This window comes from Sciurus vulgaris (genome assembly GCF_902686455.1).
Source record: "Sciurus vulgaris genome assembly, chromosome: 4".
Classification (NCBI taxonomy): Eukaryota; Metazoa; Chordata; class Mammalia; order Rodentia; family Sciuridae; genus Sciurus; species Sciurus vulgaris.
In genome coordinates this window covers 25,955,163-25,974,726 of record NC_136464.1, presented here as the reverse complement: position 1 = coordinate 25,974,726, position 19,564 = coordinate 25,955,163, and the positions used below count along the sequence as shown (strand labels likewise).

The 19,564-nt window shown below is 41.6% G+C and overlaps 1 protein-coding gene across 1 annotated transcript; it reads left to right on the top strand.

The window, feature by feature from the left end:
• Positions 1 to 1,060: 1,060 nt before the first annotated feature.
• On the top strand, positions 1,061 to 12,598 carry INA (internexin neuronal intermediate filament protein alpha). The gene is made up of 3 exons (XM_079138091.1): positions 1,061 to 2,238; positions 9,454 to 9,578; positions 11,742 to 12,598. The coding sequence occupies exons 1-3, from the start codon at positions 1,174 to 1,176 to the stop codon at positions 12,049 to 12,051; spliced, it is 1,500 nt and encodes a 499-aa protein (XP_078994217.1). The 5' UTR covers positions 1,061 to 1,173; the 3' UTR covers positions 12,052 to 12,598.
• The last annotated feature ends 6,966 nt before the right edge of the window (positions 12,599 to 19,564 follow it).

Below are 19,564 nucleotides of genomic sequence, written 5' to 3'. Positions count from 1 at the left end.
TCAGTCTGCAGGAACCTCTTGTCCAAAGAGATCTCCACAGGAAATGTCTTTCCAAAGCCGATGAGGACCTAATTTACCCAAACTGGAATTTCAAATGCCTACAGGTTCAGACAGGTAAAGTAATGAATTAAGAAGGTGGGTGTGATTCAGTGGAGGGTTGGGGGGACCATGGTGAACGGAACACACTTATGCAAATGGCAAGGGTGCCTCACATCCACCCACAGTGACTAGTCCAGCTCCTCCCATTTTCAAAAGAGGAACAGGGGTAGAATACTAGAAAGTCCAGATTAATCCAATTTCTTTTTAGGTAAAACCTGTTTAAATATGGAATTTTGAAATGTTTTAAAATATAATGATTAAAAAAAAAAGTCTGCCGTACCCTCTTCAGACTGTGGTCCACGTCTGTGTTCTGTGTTAGAGCCCTACCAAAGAACCCCAGTAATTCCCAGTGCTTTCTTCTTTCCCACGCCTGGCCCTTTTCTGGCTCGACCTCTTCTTCTTTCCATTCTCTGAAACTTGGACGCACGTTCTTTATCCATCGCCTCTCTCTTCTGCATCCTCCCACCCAGCGAGCTGAAGAGCTGGAGAGATGCTTTCTGACAGTAGGCCTCCTTTTCTCCCTGGGAGCCCCAAGACGCCTGAGAGTGAACAAGGCCTCGTCCTGGGGGCCCCCACTCTTACTGGAAAAAAGGACTTCTCGGGAATTCAGAGGTGGGGATAGATATAGGGAACACTTAGAAAACCTACTCTCCCAGTGGGTTAAAGGGGGAAGGGAGGACTGGGTTTGGAGGCGCGACAGAGCTGTGTGGTTTCTGGCTGGGAAACCCGGGTCGTTTAGGCACTCTTGGCTCCAGTCACTTCCAAACCAGTCGATTCTCCTGGAGAGGCGCGGAAACCATAGGGCGGCTCCTACGCAGATGGCCCAGTCTGGGCGCCCCAGGTTGCTCGCGCGCGCAGCTGCGGTAATCACTGCGCGTCCCCGCCCCCACTCCTGCATGCCCCCCTTCCCTCTCCCTGCCAGACCCGAAGCAGGAGCTCCGCCCCCAACGCGCCGTCCCAGCCCCCGCGCCTTAAAACCCGGTGCGCACCGCCCCGCCGCGCCCAGCCTACCGCACCTCTCGCGTCCTCAGTAGCTCCAGCTCCAGCCGCTCTATCGGCCCTCATCCCGGCACCATGAGCTTCGGTTCGGAGCACTACCTGTGCTCCGCCTCCTCCTACCGCAAAGTGTTCGGGGACAGCTCTCGCCTGTCTGGGCGTCTCTCCGGGACTGGCGGCGCGGGCAGCTTCCGCTCGCAATCACTGTCCCGCTGCAATGTGGCCTCCTCGGCCGCCTGCTCCTCGGCCTCGTCGCTTGGCTTGGGCCTGGCCTATCGCCGGCTGCCGGGGTCCGACGGGTTGGACCTGAGCCAGGCGGCGGCACGCACCAACGAGTACAAGATCATCCGCACCAACGAGAAGGAGCAGCTGCAGGGCCTCAACGACCGCTTCGCGGTGTTCATCGAGAAGGTGCACCAGCTGGAGACACAGAACCGAGCACTGGAGGCCGAGTTGGCTGCGCTGCGGCAACGCCACGCCGAGCCGTCGCGCGTCGGAGAGCTCTTCCAGCGCGAGCTGCGCGACCTGCGCGCGCAGCTGGAGGAGGCAAGCTCCGCGCGCGCTCAGGCCCTGCTGGAGCGCGACGGCCTGGCGGAAGAAGTGCAGCGACTGAGGGCGCGCTGCGAAGAGGAGAGCCGCGGGCGCGAAGGCGCCGAGCGCGCCCTGAAGGCACAGCAGCGCGACGTGGACGGTGCCACTCTGGCCCGCCTGGACCTGGAGAAGAAGGTGGAGTCGCTGCTGGACGAGCTGGCCTTCGTGCGCCAGGTGCACGACGAAGAGGTAGCTGAACTGCTGGCCACGCTGCAGGCATCGTCGCAGGCCGCGGCTGAGGTGGACGTGACTGTGGCCAAACCAGACCTGAGTTCAGCGCTGAGGGAGATCCGCGCCCAGTATGAGTCCTTGGCCGCTAAGAATCTGCAGTCAGCCGAGGAGTGGTACAAGTCCAAGTTTGCCAACCTGAATGAGCAGGCGGCGCGCAGCACCGAGGCCATCCGAGCCAGCCGCGAGGAGATCCACGAGTACCGGCGCCAGTTACAGGCACGCACCATCGAGATCGAGGGCCTGCGCGGGGCCAATGAATCCTTGGAGAGGCAGATCCTGGAGCTGGAGGAGCGGCACAGTGCGGAGGTAGCTGGCTACCAGGTAAGGGCTGGAGCGCTGCAGAGGGAAGGACAACCTGTCCTCTCCCGTGCATACCTGCACTTCCTGTAAAATGGGGGCCATAGGAAACAAGGGAGCGTAAGAAAGAGGAGAGAAGAGCCTCTACGGGAGGCGTTGCCAAACAAAAAGCTCCACTGTGAACTGTTAGGTACCCGGAAGCTCTCTTCCCTGCCCCTTAATTATGTTCCTGTCCAGGCCCGTCTAACAAAGAAGCGCTTAAACTTCTTTGGAGTTCGAAAAATCTATGCCTCTCTGTCAGTTTGTAGACATACACACTGGCAACCTGGCAAACAGTCCCCCACCCAAAGTAGGAGTGAGCCAGGTCATAGTTTCTCCATGGGCCCCACTGTGTCTCAGTTTCCTTTATTGTTTGTTTAATTCTTCTTCGATTAATTCTTTTTGTGCGCTTCAAGCAGTGTTGGCAAATGGGAAGGGCCCCATTCCATTTTCATGACTTTTGCCCTCAAAGGAGTACAGATTGGGGACCGAGGAACTGGATTGTGACTGAGCTAATAACAACCACCCCGCTGTACCCTTCCCCCACAGCCCCGCCCCATGGTTTCCGAGTCGACCTACTGGCGACATTCCCTACTTAAAGAAAGCTCTCCCTCCACCAGTTGGGAGACGGGAAAAAAAAAAAAAAAAAAAAAAAAAAAAAAGGGCTAGGGCGCTGTCCGTGGTGCTGATTCGTGTTCCTCCCATCTCTTATGATTTTTTTTTTTTTTCTTTGCGGTGCGGGGCATTGAACCCAGGGTCTTGTGCATGCAAGATAAGCACTCTACCAACTGAGCTATATCCCCAGCCCCCCTCCCATCTCAAAAGCGATGTCTCCTACCCTGTGTCCCAGTTACGAATCTCTAGGCAATTAACTGCTTTGACTTTTTTCTTTTGCAATACCAACACATCAGTCTTGGTTACCTGCAATATGTCACCTCGTGGACAGCATCAATTTTCACTTTCATGGATGGCTAGGCACTTCAAAAAAAAAAAAAATCTGCTCAGCAGCTGCTGAGGTCCCACTTGAAAATTCTCATTATCTTAACATTTTCGCATCTGAATCACAGAGATGGTTTCTTTGTTATAGGCGACATTTTCCTCCCATCTTTCCCTGCCTATAAGCGCTTGTGAAGGTATTGATTGGCTCTTTCCTCCCAACAAAGACCACTGCATTTTCAGTTTTTACTACATAGGATATTCTGGGTTTATGGCTACAAAGGGCATAGGTGGGATGCAAGGTGAATGAAAAATGTTGAAAAGAACAAAATAGTGTGGTTCAGTTTCAAGGTACAATAAAGAGTTCTTGGAATAGAATGTTAACAATTGAGAAACTTGAAATAAATCTAGCCAGAATACATTACATTTGATGAGATTAATAGGATTTGGGAACATTAATAAAGTAGAACTGAGAAAAAGCATGAAATCCTAAAAGTACTATTTTTAGTAAGGAGTTAAAGTATTATCGATGTACAGGTATTTGATATTCATTACAAAGGACTCCCTTTGATAAAGGAAGAAAGCCAGCCTGGACTGTTTGGTTAGCTTTGTATTATAGTATTATTCAAATAAATACTTAAATTCTGTTTCAAAACCTGCAACTTGAACTTTTCACTATGTACCCCTCCATGATCTGAATTATGAATTAATCAAACTTGATTAAGACTTCATGATTTCTTCCAGAAGCCTCAAAGGTTAAACTATGTATTTCTACAAAAAGGCTAACTTACCCAGAACTGTCGGCTGAATTAGGCTTTGCCATGTACTCTGTTTGCTTGTTTTATCTCCTACATTCAAGGAGGAAGTACTAGTGTTGTCTGGCTTATTTGCTCTTTCCATGTTAGACAATAGTAATGTCATCCAGACATGGTGTGCAAAAAACAACAGAAATTGCACATCTGCAGCTCTGCAGGGCTGTCCTTGTCAGCCGTAGTCTTCAGAGCCTCATGGACCCACCCATAGGTGTGGAAGAGGAGTTCAGACCACAGAGAGCTATTTCCTACCCTTTGGGACTTAAGACTGGGGTGGGGCTCACAGTTTAACCTATATATCCAAAGTCCTAAAGCTTCTGGCTGTTCTCTCTGAAATCTTAGTACTGACTCAAGGTGAAAAGCCTCCCTCTCCGTAGTGAGATCCAGCCATTGTTTTCTTGTCCTCTCACCCCACCCCACCCCCTTTTACTGCAGTAATTGAGAAGCTGTTCTCTTCTGCTGCAGAGATTGGTAGTAGTCCCATTTTCCTTTGCAAGCTTGGTAACCCTCTCAGGGACACAGGAAGGCCCCATTAAAGTCAATCTTTCCTTGCCCCAAAGAACTGATAGTCTGAGAGAAAACTTATTACACTTTTGAAAGGGTAAAGAATGATTCAAGGTGACAAAGTAAGTACACAATAGCGGATGAGAGTCTGAATCAGGCAGAAGAGATTAAGAAGAGCTAGGGCCCTTGTCTTCAAAAGCCAAATGCAGCAACCCTTTGCATGGAAAGTTGAAGACTTTTCCATTTCTGACAGGGTGATTTTGATCCCCGCATAGTTGCTTCACTACCATTAAAGTTCTAGTTGTGCTAAAGAGGTATAAAGACACTCCTAGAGGGTACTCAGGGTCCCAGACCTGAACTGTGGGCAGTCTTAGAAAGCCAAAGCTTTCCTTGAAAGACCTTGCTGAACAATCAGGATCACTGCTGGTTAATGCTCTCCAGGGAGAAGAGCCAAGTCTGCCTTCCCTCCAATATGAGATTGGAGTGTAGCCTAATTAAATAGCAGGAAGGGTCTGACCCCTGGGAGATGGAGGTGACACTGACTGCATATAAATCTATAGTTTGATAGATCTATTTCTGAAATTGGAATTCAGGGGGGAAAAAATATATATTTGGTCTATATTTGGTCTTTTCTAAAAAAAAAAAAAAAAAAAGCTATTCCACTCTGTTACTGCTTTTGGACCACCATGACATCTCCTTTACAGAAACAAATTTAAACCAGTGGTTCCTAAACCTAGTGACTCACCAAGGTCAAGTAGGAACTTAAAAAAAAACTGCAGTTTCTGTTGTTCTTGTTTCTTGCACACCATGTCTGGATGACCCTACTATTGTCTAACACAGAAAGCCATTTAGAAAGATCCTCGGGCCCACTCCCAAACATATGGAGTCAGTGGTTTCCAAGTGGGCCCAGAAATAAATGTTTTCAACAAAAGGGCTGCATCCTGTTGGTCCTCAGACTGACTTTGGAGTGCATAGACCAAAACCACATATTCCAGTAAATTAACTTAAAGAAATATTTATAATACAAATTTTTAAAATGTGGTAGAAGAAAGAAAGAAAAGGGAAAAGACGTGGATGAAGCGAAGATAAGAGTGAGAATAAGGAATGACAGTACATCATGGGTGGACCACATTTAAAAATCCTTTCTTCCCACCTAAATTGATTATGCAGAACAATAATTTTGCATGACCCCTTTCAGTCAGGCTGTACTGCACTCACTACTACTCGCCTGGCTGAGGGGCCCCCCAAGAGTGATGAAATCCACCGCACTATCTCTCTCTTCTTCACTGCAGATGCTAGTGTGGCTCATTCTTTCTCTTCCTCCAGCCTGCATCCTTCCAGTCATGGGCCAGATGCTCTGCAGTTGTATTAGCTACTCCAGGAAGAGACCCCAGCTGGAACAGGGAGTGCCTCTGGTTCCCTTGGGCTAAGCCAGCAGCAGCTGCGTGGTTGGGGGAGGGGGCAGACTGCAGCGCTCTGCTCAGCTTTTGAGCTGGAGGCCATCTTGGCAGGGCTTTTGAAGGGCAATGCAAGACACAGACTGGTGTGGGGAGGGGAGTGCAAACAAAGGGGCCTACATGTTGATGAGCCATCAATGGTCAGCAGGTAGCCCTTCAGGAAGATGCCAAGTTGTGCTTTTCGTCCATTCTGATCCACAAGGTAGACATATGAAATGTCTGACATAAAAGTTGAAGAAATATCATCCATCTAGAACTTAGCTTCCCAGCAGTCTCTCATTCAGAAAGTACAACTGTTTAATAAAAGTATTTTTTTTTAAAGGACCTAATTAACCTGCTGATGAGACAAAATAGCATCTCCAAATTACATTTTAGGAAACTGACCTCTTTGGTACCCCCAACCTAATCATTCTTTATGTGATTCTAAAATGCTTCTGTTTTTGGGTTTCAAACCTGCAACAGGATAGAGAAGGGCGACCACTGGTGTCAGGCATTGTCAAGAATGAGTAGCAGCAGATCTGGGTGTCTTTCAGGACAAAGAAAACCAATAAGCTGCAACCTGAGTTCAAATGCCACTCTTTGGGGTTGTTTAGGGTAGAAATAGCCTGAGATACGTAAGCGATAAAACACATTACAGAATTATAGAAAAATTATTGTTTTCATGGATGCTTAATTGCCAAGAAAGGTTGCATTTTTTTAATACCTTGTTTGTGAGTGGTATAGTCCACTTTAGAAAGGTTTTTGTTGAAAATTGTTATTTTTTTTAAAACCTGATGCTTTAACCATTATCCAAAATTAAGTTTTATTATACATTAATATTATATACTATTATATTGATTTCTTAATTACCTAAGGGGTTGTAGGGACAGATCATGATAATTTGTTCATATCATCAAAAAGGTAGAGTCATATGATATGTTATTAACAAAAATAAAAATCACTAACTGACTATTTCTTATGTGTCATGCTATTCTAATGACTATTTTCTAACTTAACAAGTAATAGACTCATCATGTATTAAATGTAAGATAGATTAAACTTGAATCTTGAGACTCTTGGAATACCTTGGAAAAGAGTAAACACTGTAATTTTCCCTTTTTAAAAAAAAATTTGATTTGCCAAATGCAGAAATGGAAGGTTAGAAGAACTAAAACATAGAAAACTAACATTGAATGTTAGTGCCAGGAGAAAAATATAGGCCAAAGATACCACTGAAATCTTCCTCTCTTCCTCACAATGCATTTCTCTTGCTCCTTTGCATAATAATGATATTTTCACCCTCTTTTCTCCTTTCTCACCCTCTGTGTCTTTCTGCATTGTCATAGTAATAGTGATTCTCCTACCCATAATGCATCACTAGCACACTTGCCTGGAGATTGGCTTAAGCTCAGATGATAACCATCAAGCTGGACGTGGTGGCACATGCCTGTAATCCCAGCAGCTCAGGAGGCTAACGCAAGAGAATCATGAGTTCAAAGCCAGCCTCAGCAACTCAGTGAGACCCTGTCTCTAAATAAAATACAAAATAGGACTGGGGATGTGGCTAAGTGGTCAAGTGCCCCTGAGTTCAATCCCCGATACCCACCTCTCCCCAAAAAAACAACCATCAAGTAAAATTTCCTGGTAAAAATTCTTCCAAGCCCTCATGATCTCTCTTTGTTTTTTGTTTTTTTTTTTTTTTTTTTTTTTTGGTACGGGGGATACTCAACCACTGAGCCATATCCCCAGTCCTTTTTATACTTTATTTAGAGACAGAGTCTCACTAGGTTGCTGAGACGGGCTTTGAACTGGAGATCCTCCTGCCTTAGCCTCCCATGCTGCTGGGATTATAGGTGTGCACTGTTAACACACTGGAATATTTGTATCATTGTCCAGTATCATCTGAATTTCCCCCACTGCTTATCTATCATTCTTTGTTCTGTACCCATCAGTCAGCTGAGTTTCTTTTTTGCAGTATTCCTGTCAATATTTATAGAACAGGTGGGTGGTGTGAATTTTAATTCTTTTTGCAAATTCTCTTGGTTTGGAAGTTTGCACCCCCTGATGGATCAGCCTTGCCTTTCATTACTGCTTCATCATCACTTCAATACTGGCTTTCTTAAGGTTTCTGACTTGTTCATCTGCATCCCTACTTCGTAAAAATAACTCTGAATCACTATGCTCCTCATGTCTACAGAGTTGGAGCTGAATTAATGGACTATTTGATCATATCTTTTCAGGTCTTAAGAAAGAGAAGTACTTACATAGCATCATTCATTCATTCATCTATCACTCATGGAGCATCTACATTGTATATTATGCTAGGATCTGGGCTCCTAGTGGTGAACAAGACAGAAAGGACCCCAGTCACCATATCAATTACATTTTTGGTTGTCACAACTGGCATGGAGAGTGTGTGTATGCCTCTGGAATCTAGCAGATAGAACCAGGGAGGTTGGTAAACTTACTACTAGTCACAGGGCAACCCCCCTACCACCAACAAAGAATTATTCATCCTAAAATATCAACTGTACCAAGATTGGAAAACCATATTGTAGAAGAAAACGACACAAAATAAAGTAGTATATAAACAAGATAATTTATCTATAAGATGAGTGAAGGGCAGGATGTCACTTTCAAGTTTTTTCTAATCCGTGCTTCCTTTGAGGTACCATTTTGTAATTTCCATAGTTTCTGCATGCGCTAGGAGATCCCCTGTCTGGGGGTCAGAAAGTACCTCCAGATTGGTACAGGGAGGGTACTTAAATTGAATGCAAAGGAAAAACTGAGGAGATAACATTTGAGCTGAATCTTGCATGACAGGAATATTGATAAAGACCGAACATAGGGCTCTCCAGGCCAAAGAAATTGCAGACTTAAAGGACCTGAAACAGCAATGAACTTGGTAACTTAAAGGAACAAAAGAAAGACCAGGGTGCCTGAAACAGATTGAGCAAAAGGAAGACTGTATAGGTCATGCTAAGGAGTTTTCAATAGTCATTAAGTAGCAGACTTCCAGGAAACCATCAAGACAAGCAAAGGCATGAAATAGTAGCAGGGAAGACTTGGTGTTTTTGCTGTACTTTCCACAGTTGGAATGTCCTGAATCTAAGCTCCTAACCTGATACTTCAGGTTTCGGAAAGGACATTAATAATGGAGTTACTCAGCACCAGTACAACAAGCAAGGGAGGAATGATAAATATAAAAATAATAATAATAATAATAATCTCAGTGTCCCCTGAAAACCACGTGTCCCATGGTAGAAGTTCCCAAACGTCATCATGCATCTGAATCTCTTAGAGGTCCCCATGAAAAAATGCAAATGCTTAAGTCCCACCCCAGAATAAATGAGTCAGAATCTGAGCTGGGAGACACACCTGTATGTGAGTATTTTATAGTTTTCATAGGTGGTTTTAATGTGTAGTAAGGGTTGAGAATCCTTTCCCTTGGGGGAAATTTCAATGAATTTCAGTAACTGTGGCCTAAATATTTTGGATATATCACTTTTCAGGATAGCATTGGACAGCTGGAGAATGATCTGAGGAACACCAAGAGTGAGATGGCACGCCACCTTCGGGAATATCAGGACTTGCTCAATGTCAAAATGGCCCTTGACATTGAGATAGCAGCTTACAGGTACTTCATAGGGCATGCTTACCCAAGCAAAGTGCATGTTTACCTGGGGCAGTGCTACTCAAATAAGTGGTTCTACTCACTTTGGTTTCTAATCAGTGGAGGAGGATGAGAAGGGACATTACTAGCCTTTTCCAGGCAAGCTAACCTCTCTGTCCCTCTATCTGAATGTATATCCCAGCTTTACCTTACTAGTCTTTTTTTTTTTTTTTTTTTTTTTTTTTTTTACTCTACCAGCTGAGCTATCCCCCCAGCCCCACCTTCCCACCTTACTAGTCTTAAGAGTATTTTTCATACCTCTGCCAAGGGTTTAAGGGGATAATGGAGTCACATGAAAATTGAAATAAAAATTCATCAGACTCTAAATTTTAAAATAGAGTTTATACACACAGAAAATCCTAAAAGGCGACATTTCCCTCTGTATTCTTATTCAAGGTAAGGTTAAAGGTAAATGTTCAATTTACCTTAAAAAAAAAAAAAAGGTAATTATAAACCAGGTGTGGTAGCAGGCATGGTGGGATTATGCCTGTAATCCCAGTTACCTGGGAGGCTGAGGTATTAAGGATTCCAAGTTTGAAGTGTGCTGAGAATATGCTCAGTGGTACAGAATTTGTCTAACATGTAGAAGGCCCTGGGTTAATCCCTAGTACAGCCAAAAAAAAAGAAAAAAAAAGTAATTACAAGTGCTATTTTTGGAATGACTTCTGTGTGCTTGGCACTTTATTAATACTTCATAAGATTGTCCTAGGTATCAAGGCAACCATATACTGTGTGACTTGCTCAAAGCCATAGCTTTGATATATGGCACAGCTCAGAGTTGACCTCAGATCTGTCTGGACATTTTTCTTACACTTATATTCTACTTCAAAATAAAGCTCCAAGAATATTTGATAGTATACTGTGTTTTTGGTTTTCAGGGAAGCAAGTTATTAGGATCTCTCCCTTTCATTCTCTCTCTCTCTCTTTTTTTTAATACTGGAGATTGAATCCAGAAGCACTTTACCACTAAGCCACATCCCCAGCCCTTTTATTTTCAGTTTTGAGACAAGGTCTTACTAAGTTGCTTTAGGCCTCACTAAGTTGCTGAGACTGGCTTTGAATTTGTGATCCTCCTGCCTCAGCCTCCTGAGCCACTGGGATTACAGGTGTGCACAGCTGGAGGAACCTCTCTTTAATGGTTCTCTTCAGGCCAAGGTGAAAAAATCCTGGTGTTTAAATAGTGTCATTCACCAGCTTCTGTTATTACTGCTGATCCCATTCCCTTTGTACTTTGGTTTGTTTGTATTTTTGGTTTTGATATGGGGGTCTTGCTGTGTTCCTCAGGCTGGCCTTGAATTCCTGGGCTAAAGCAATCCTTTCTGCCTCATGCCCCCTACATACCTGGGACTATCACTTTGTACCTTTATGAATTAAGAAAGTACAGATCTCGAGTTCAGGCTGAATTAGGTAGTTCCTCCCTTCTTTGTGGACTTCTCAAGTCCTTATCTGTTGCAGTTAAATTAGTAAAATTACTTCTTCCTAAAGTTTTGTAGACTCTAATTGCTAAAAAATGGCGTGTAAGGTGGCCAAGGGGGGCTGTAAGTTTTCCTTCAGTTTTATGAGTAGGATAGGTTTCTTTTTTGTTTGTTTTTTGTTTTTTGTACCTGAGATTGAACCCAGGGGCACTTAACCATTGAGCCACATCCCCATCCCTTTTTTATATTTTATTTAGAGATAGGGCCTTGCTGAGTCGCTGAGGCTGGCTTTGAACTCGTAATCCTCCTGCTTCAGTCTCCCAAGCTGCTGGGATTACAGGTGTGCACCACTGTGCCCAGCTGATAGGTTTCCTTTTGACTATGTTTTAAACACAGCTGGTGCTAAAGATGTTCGTGTATATATGTATGTATATATACAAATGCTTGCTAATCTCCAGCTCTTTGAGCTTTGTAATGTGATATTATTGATTTCAAGCTCATGAAGAAATTGCAGTGTCCTTTGAAGTCTCTAAAGTGAATAGAAACTAGAAATTTAAGTTTTTTTTTTTTGAGTGCTGGGGATCGAACCCAGGGCCTGTGCTTACAAGGCAAGCACTCTACCAACTGAGCTTTCTCCCCAGCCCCGAAATTTAAGTTCTTAAAAAACGAAATTGCAAGTTGATTTCTGAATGTTTTTCTCTTGGATTTACAGGAAACTACTGGAAGGTGAAGAGACACGATTTAGCTCCAGTGGATTAAGTGTTTCAGGGCTGAATCCACTTCCCAATCCAAGTTATCTGCTTCCTCCTAGAATTCTCAGTTCTACAACCTCCAAAGTTTCATCCACTGGGCTGTCACTTAAGAAAGAGGAAGAAGAGGAGGAGGCTTCTAAGGTTGCCTCTAAGAAAACATCCCAGATAGGGGAAAGTTTTGAAGAAATATTGGAGGAAACAGTAATATCTACTAAGAAAACAGAGAAGTCAAATATAGAAGAAAGTACCATTTCAAGCCAAAATATATAATTCTGTTGCTTAAAAAAAGTTAATGCTTAGAGGGAATAATATGTATTTGACTTGTTAAAACAGCCTATTCCTGAACCATAACACCTTTCACCACTACATAATGCCTTCAAGGCTTCAGTCTCCTATTTAGTGTTGAATACTTTTCTCTAATAGGAAAACTAGCCCTTAGATTGGAGCAAACTGCAGTCCTGGAACAATCACAGAGGAGTTATCTAAGAATACAGCTTTCTCACTTAAAGCTCAGGCTTCACAGCGATAGATGATTCAGGTGCAGAGGAAGTACAAACTAAGGTGCTAAGTCTGTGATCATCATCATTTGCTGTGAGCTAAAAACAAACCCCATATATACTCACTGTACGCAGCCAGTACCCAGCTATATAATCTTACTCTAGGTACCTAAAACATAAGATCACTGCCAAAGATAAACCAATGGTCCACACCCAATTCTACTCTGATAGAACTGAGTCACAAATGATAGGTGTTTAATGGATACTTTCTTCCCTACTCCCTTCAATTCCACATATCCTTTTCTTCCATCCAGGAAAAATTTTAAAAAAAAGGGTCTAGTGTAGTATGCTTCCCTTTTAAACACATTTAGGTTTTTCTCAAAAGAACTTATCCCCTTTAGGTCTCTTTGCTCAATGGATAAAATTAGATGCATGTCAACCATTTCTGTGATTTGTGTAATGACTTACCCCTGCCCATTTCATGTCCTTTATGTAGTTTAAAAAAAAATGGCAGTGATGAATTATAAGGGTTTCCCCCAACAAGCAAAATAATGAAAATAATCCCTAGATGTTAGACTTTCAACTTATTCAAATCCATTTAATTAGGGGGGGAACACTTTATTAAGAATGTAGCTTTCACCTTAACTTTAGAAGTACAGTAATAGTTTTCCCAAGCTGTGATTAAGCTGACCTTAGATGTAGTAGGATGTTAGAAGAGGTGGGTATTTCTAAGAATGAAAAAAGCCAAGGTCTCATCTGTGTCAGACCCTGTGTGGTATAGAATTAGCTTTTTTGTGCCCTTACCCTTAAAATCCACATAGTCCCCTTCTCAGTAGTCTAGGTCCTAAAGAGGTCTTGCTTTCACTCTCCCTTGCCTTTTAAGAATGCTAAGTAGAGGATATTTTATCACCAGGACATAATGCTATTGCCCAAAAGTTTAAAAACAATAACAACCCACTTCTGGTCAATCAGCATCACCAGCAAACATAAAAAAGAAATTGTTCTCAGTGTTCCCCAACAGTTTCCCCACTGCTGCATGGTTGGCAGGTGTCCCGTCCCTGCTGGAAAGGCAGAGACACTCAGACCCTAAAGGGGTGCACACACCACTCCTCACTTCCTAGGGTATAGTGTGGAGGGTCAGTTCCTCATCCGCCCGACTGTGTAGCATCCACGTTGCCCTCCCTGCCACACGTGCCAAGTTTGATGCAGGACTCCTCTGTCAGCGCTTACTTCCAGAGCTACAGCTGCCCGGTCCCTGTCCCACATCTCCATTACGAGCTCTGTGGTGATGAGGACATGATGCATTTACTGAACCTCCTTATTCTAGCACATGCTTCAATAGTTCAAGGAACTCAAAAGACACTTTTCTTCCTTTCCCTTATCTCTGTCCCTATCTTAACTCCTCACCCTTGCTGTAAGACATTAGTAAAATAAATTAAAAGTCACACAAGTCCCACCAACATAATTTGTGTTACGTGGTTTCTACTTCATGGAGGGAAGCACTATTTTGGTTCGGGGCGGGCTGGCTCTAATTTCGTCCTTTCAGTGAGTCACTGATTACCATGAACTCATTTATGAAGGACATTAAGAGCGTCTTACAGATTTGATAAATTTTTAAATGGGAACCATAGGTAACATGAAAAATGTTTGAAATCATAAGGCAGAGAGAGGCGGGAAAGGGAAGTGAAGATATCAAGTGTTATTGACAAGAAAACAAAGTGAGTCCAAGGCTGGTGGGAAGGCCTACCTGCAAAGTAGAGTAATGATCCTCAGGATGACTGATTCATTAGATGAGATCCCCTGCAACCTGAGACTTTAGAAATAGCTAAATTTATTCAGCATTTGCTTATTCAGACGTAGTCCTAGACAATAAACATAATATCTCATTTAAACCACATACACACTTTTTAGGTGTAGTATGTGCATATTCATTTTATAAATGAACATCAGAATGGGAAGGTTCAGACCCTTGTTTGATCTTACACAGTAAGTAGCAGAGGTGGTCCTTGGTCTTCTGACTACAGTGTTTGCTTTTCTTCCTGATGTCGCCTCTGTACATAAAAGAAAGTGCCCACATAAGGAAGTAGAAATCTTTCTTTTTATCTTTATCACCAGATCTTTCTTTTCATCTTTTTTTTAATATTTTTTTTTTAGTTGTCAATGGATCTTTTATTTTTTTTTATTTATATGAAGTGCTGAGGATTGAACTCAGGGCCTTACACATGCCAGGCAAGCGTTCTACACTGAGCCACAACTCCAGCCCCCTCTTTTCATCTTTATCTCATTTAAGCTTACCCTGCCCAGAAAAGCCTTGGCAATACCAAGTTCCATAGGCAATCTGCAACAGTGTGCAAACTTCCTCAGCTACTGCCCTTCTGCATAGTAGTAAGGTGGGAGAAACTGGGCTAAAACTGGGCTCTGGGCCTATCCAACCATGAGTCACCTCAGTTACTGCTCCCAATTAAAGTCTGCTGCTATTTCTATATTTTAAGAAAATAGGGGAGGGGGCTTCATATAATTTTGCAAAGGTATTCTGTAGGTTCTAATTCAAGAGTCTGGAAATGAAGTATTACAGAAGGGACCCTTCAAAGGAAAATAAGTTCTGTATTTAGAATTTATTTTACTACACTGATTAAAGGGAGGGGCAAGGATAAGATCTGAGCAATTATCTGGAAACTAAAGTTCATATTTAGTTCCTAAGTCACAAACAGTCATGGAGATAAACTTCTAGAACTTGCTGTTAACTCAAACAGAAGGCCCAGTACCACCATTCATGACTCTAAAGGCAAACATGAAACCATTTTAAAATGTATTTTAAAATTCATTGGAGTGTATTCCTGCAATCCCAATGACTTGGGAGGCTAAGACAGAAGGACTACAAGTTTGAAGTCAGCCCCAGCAATTTAGTGAGGCCCTAAACAACTGGGTGAGACCCTGTCTCTAAATACAAAATTTAAAAAAGGGCTGGGGATGTGGCTCAGTGGTTAAGAGCCCCTGGATTCAATCCCTGGTACAAAAGACGGTGCAGGGTAGGGGGAATCCATTGGAGCTGGGAATGGCGGCACACACCTGTAATCCCAGCGATTTGGGAGGGTGAGGCAGGAGGATTGCAAATTTGAGGCCAGCCTCAGGAACATAGGAAGACCCTGTTTCAAAATAAAAAAGGGCTGGGGATGTGGATCAGGGGAAAAGGGCTCTTGGGTTCAATCTCTGGTACCAAATAAATAAATGAGTAAATAAAATAAAAATCCACTGGGACAAAAAACAGATTGGTGATTCCCAGGAATAAAGAGGGAACAATGGGGAGTGAGTAGTCAGTAAATACAGGGTTTTATTTTGGAATGAGGGAAATCTTTTGAAATTAGAGGAGGTGCCTGCACAACACTATTAATGTACTAAATAACACAGAATGATTTACTTTGAAATGATTGATGTTATGTTATGTTATGTAAACCTTTCCTCAATTTAAAAAATCCACTGACAGGGACTTTATGGAATAACAACAAAAAAAAAGTCTCAGAAATCTACAGCTCCTTCTCCAGCTGAGACCATTTTGAACAGCCACCTGCGTCCATCCCAATAAGGAGGAGTCCCTTTTTGGAAACATAAGCCAGATTTAATAAGAGTATTGATTTCAAAACAGATTCTGCAGAAAAAAAACCAGAAATCACCCTGGATATAAAAGAAGAAACAAAAACAGCTAGAAATGTTGCTTATTTAGGAGCATTTATCACTACTTTCAGCTGTTATTTTTATTATTATGTCATCAGACATCTCCAATGTCCTGAAAAACATCTAAATTGCAAGAATTCATTTTTTCCCCCTTAGAATCAAATAAAGAATATACAGTAAGGTACAATGGAAATAACTGAGAGAGGGGACTTTGTAGGGTCTTGAAATGGAGCTCACATGTAAATTTTGTTTTTCTTTACAGAATATACAATATTGGCTTTGCAATATTTTCCATTTTAATGTATAGGTTAGATTGATGTCATCATGCATTTTGCAACTTTCAAATATCTCCCTTGGATATGCCATTTGCAAATGGAGACTCAGTGTAAGCGTCTGAATTCAGCTGAACAAAGGACTGTTTTTATTACATTACCATGCCCTGCTGCATCCCTTAAAGGAACGATTACCAAACAGATCAAAGGGTTTCTCTCCTCTTCTATTGATCCCCTAGATGATGATTTAATTGCCCCATGTTTTGTAAGATTTCACAAGCGTACTAGGTTGGAACGGGGACCAGCTAAGATTTATAAATTCTTTCTTACAACACACACACACAGTGGGATTATAATAAAACAGAGTGAGTCACACTGCAGATTTTTAGATTTATGTTTCTGCAATGCCTCTGTGAGTCTTTGTAGCTCAGACTATAAAGAAAAATGAAGATTGATATTGGATGACTCTCTAGGCTGTTTCTCATTGATTCATCACTATAGATAGCAGATGGCTATCCTCTCCGCTGATGAGGCAGGTGGTCTCTGTTCAGTGTATGCAACATTTCATTCGACCTCTATCACGGGCTCTTAAGACTTGTAAAATGCTCAGCAGAGTGTAACAAAATCATTTGTATAAGGTCTGGAGTTTTGGAATACAATTAATCGTGTACATTGTTGATTATTGTACAAAGCAAAAAAAAAATTTTTAAGAGTGGTTTTGTTTGTTTTTGGTACTGGGGATTGAACCTAGGTGTGCTTTACAATCAAGCTACATTCCCAATCCTTTAGGTTTTTTGAGATAGGGTCTCACTAAGTTGATAAGGATGGCCTTGAACTTGTAACCCTCCTGCCTCAGTCTCCCAAGTAGCTGGGACTACAGGCACTATAGGTACATACCACCAGAACTATTTATTAAAACAAATTAAACTCACTTAGATTCATCTACTAAGCCACTATTATGAATACATGAGAGGTGTAATGTCCATTTTTTATTTCCTGGCATAAGAATTCATACATGACATAATGAACTCCTGATGTCCTTTAGGACAAAACAACCCTTTATTAAAACAAACTTTAGCTCAATAGAAGGAACTTTCTGGCATGTGAAACTGTCTGTCCATGGAATAAACTAGTCTAAAGTAGAAACAAGAGTCAAGATTAGAATTAGAGTGAAAGTAGAAGCCAGGTTCAATCTCAGAGCTGAAATGTTAATCATCACTTTCTGCTTATTGATAAAGGCTAGTATTTGAAGATATTTAAGAAGGAAAAAATAGTTCAACATCGATCTTGTAATATTAATGGATCACCTTATCCATTAGATAGGAACTAAGAACAGAGTAATCTAGGATCATACTTGAACTTGATAGACTACACCAGGTACCATTCTGAGTTTTTACATATTCACTTAGTTCTCATAACAACCCTTTGATTTAGGTGCCCCTTTAAATTTAGAGAAATTACATAATATGTCCAAGATCACAGTTAGCAAACAGCAATGCTGGGATTCAAAGCTATGCAATGTGTCTCCATGATTCATGTTCCTAACCATTATGCAAATATGGCCTTTATGTCTTTATTTGGGGGATGGGGGAATGAGATCCTGGCAATCTTTGTCTTTGTCATCCTCTAATTTAAATATTATTTAACTGGTTTTTCTCTTGGGAAAATCTTTCCTGAGAAACATTAGAAGCAGAAAATCTTTTCTCATTTCAATGAAAATAGCACACAAAGAACCTCTGGAACACCAGACACTATCAAAACAAAATCAAAATGCAGTCAAGATAAAGCCACAATATTCATTCCATGTAAGTAAATGCTTGGCAGGCTTTCAGGTCAATATGGCATTTCATTTGTGAGAAGACTATTAATCTCTGTAGGTAATAAAATTTAGATTTCACCAGACCAGTTTTGAAGAGAGACCAATAATCAAACTCATGTACACAACATCATAGTGAAAAAGGATAAAAAATGAGAAACTACACTTAAGTCATAGTCTATGAAAGAAAAAAAAAAAAGTGAACATCAGAATCATCATCTGCTTGAAACTTCTTGACAGGAGTCTGAGGCCTCATTATGTTGCCCGGACTGGTCTTTAACTCATGGGCTCAAATGATCTTCTTGAATCGTTCCTTGATTAGCTGGGACTATGGTGTGTGCCACCATGACTGGCTATATCTTGGTTTCTAAATCTGGACTTCTGATGTGATATTGCACAGCAAAGGGTTAACTCAGCAGGTTTTGACTGTCACTGTGTACCTGAGATGCAAATTTGGTCACACTAGACAGTTTATGCTAACAATCTGATTTATGGTGGGTGAATGCCTATTTTGTAGACTTCGGGCCCTGTACTACGCTTTAACAGTTTGATTTCAGGGCAGGTTCTGGGGTCTAAATGCTGATCAATCACACAGGCACCATATGCCTCTTTTACTGACTTAAAACAAAACAAAACATGCTACTACTCTGGACACTAGGTCTTGAGTGACCTTCCTTGGTTGGTGACATTTCACATACCATAAACAATTGCTAAAAGAATTAAGAACTATCCTCATAACTCCACGGGAGAAAACGACTGTGAACTTGTGCCTGGTTTTCCTCAATTCCTCCCATTTGCCTCTTCCCTTTACTGATCTTAATATTTATCCTTTTGCTTTAATAAACAATAACCATGAATACAACAGCTTTTCTGGGTCTTGTGAGTCCCTCCAGTGCATTTGAACCCAAATGAGGCATTAAGGATCCTGACATATGTATGTTAACATAAGATAAAAATTAAAATATTCAGTAATCTGTGCAAGAAACATTTCAGAAACAATGAATTCTATAGTTGCTACTCTGTCCGTTTTCAAATAGAACATCTAGTATAATGAATGCACATATGTTTATTAAATATGTACTTTATGGCACTTTAATTCAGACACCTTGTATCTTAAAGGGTTTTGGTTATTTTTTAAAAATACACAGTAAACACATTTCAGAGTAAGCCAAAATAAATTTTTATTAAATGTTAGAAGAGATATATACACAATTCACAGATCTTTACAAAACAAATGCCAATCCTTGTCCAATTTTTTAAGTTTTATACAGATTCCAAAATTTTGCTGTGAAATAGAGTATATAAAATATTTCATTTAGAAAAGAATTAGGAGGCTAATTTTAGGCAAAATAATGTTCAAAATTGAGTTTGCATGAAAGTGAGCAGCTTTCAAACACTGTTATTATTTATCCCAATGACAAAATAATGGGAAAATGAACATTAAACTGACTTACTGAGGAAACAATAAGTATTCTGTAAACTTCTGAAATTCACCTGAAATGTTTTTATTACTTTCAGAAGGAGTG

Excerpts from the sequence above, each read along its gene's own strand:
- INA (XM_079138091.1), top strand. The coding sequence starts at position 1,174 with ATGAGCTTCGGTTCGGAGCACTACCTGTGCTCCGCCTCCTCCTACCGC. Across the intron at positions 2,239-9,453 it reads CGGAGGTAGCTGGCTACCAG|GATAGCATTGGACAGCTGGA; the intron begins GTAAGGGCTGGA and ends ATCACTTTTCAG. Across the intron at positions 9,579-11,741 it reads ATTGAGATAGCAGCTTACAG|GAAACTACTGGAAGGTGAAG; the intron begins GTACTTCATAGG and ends TTGGATTTACAG.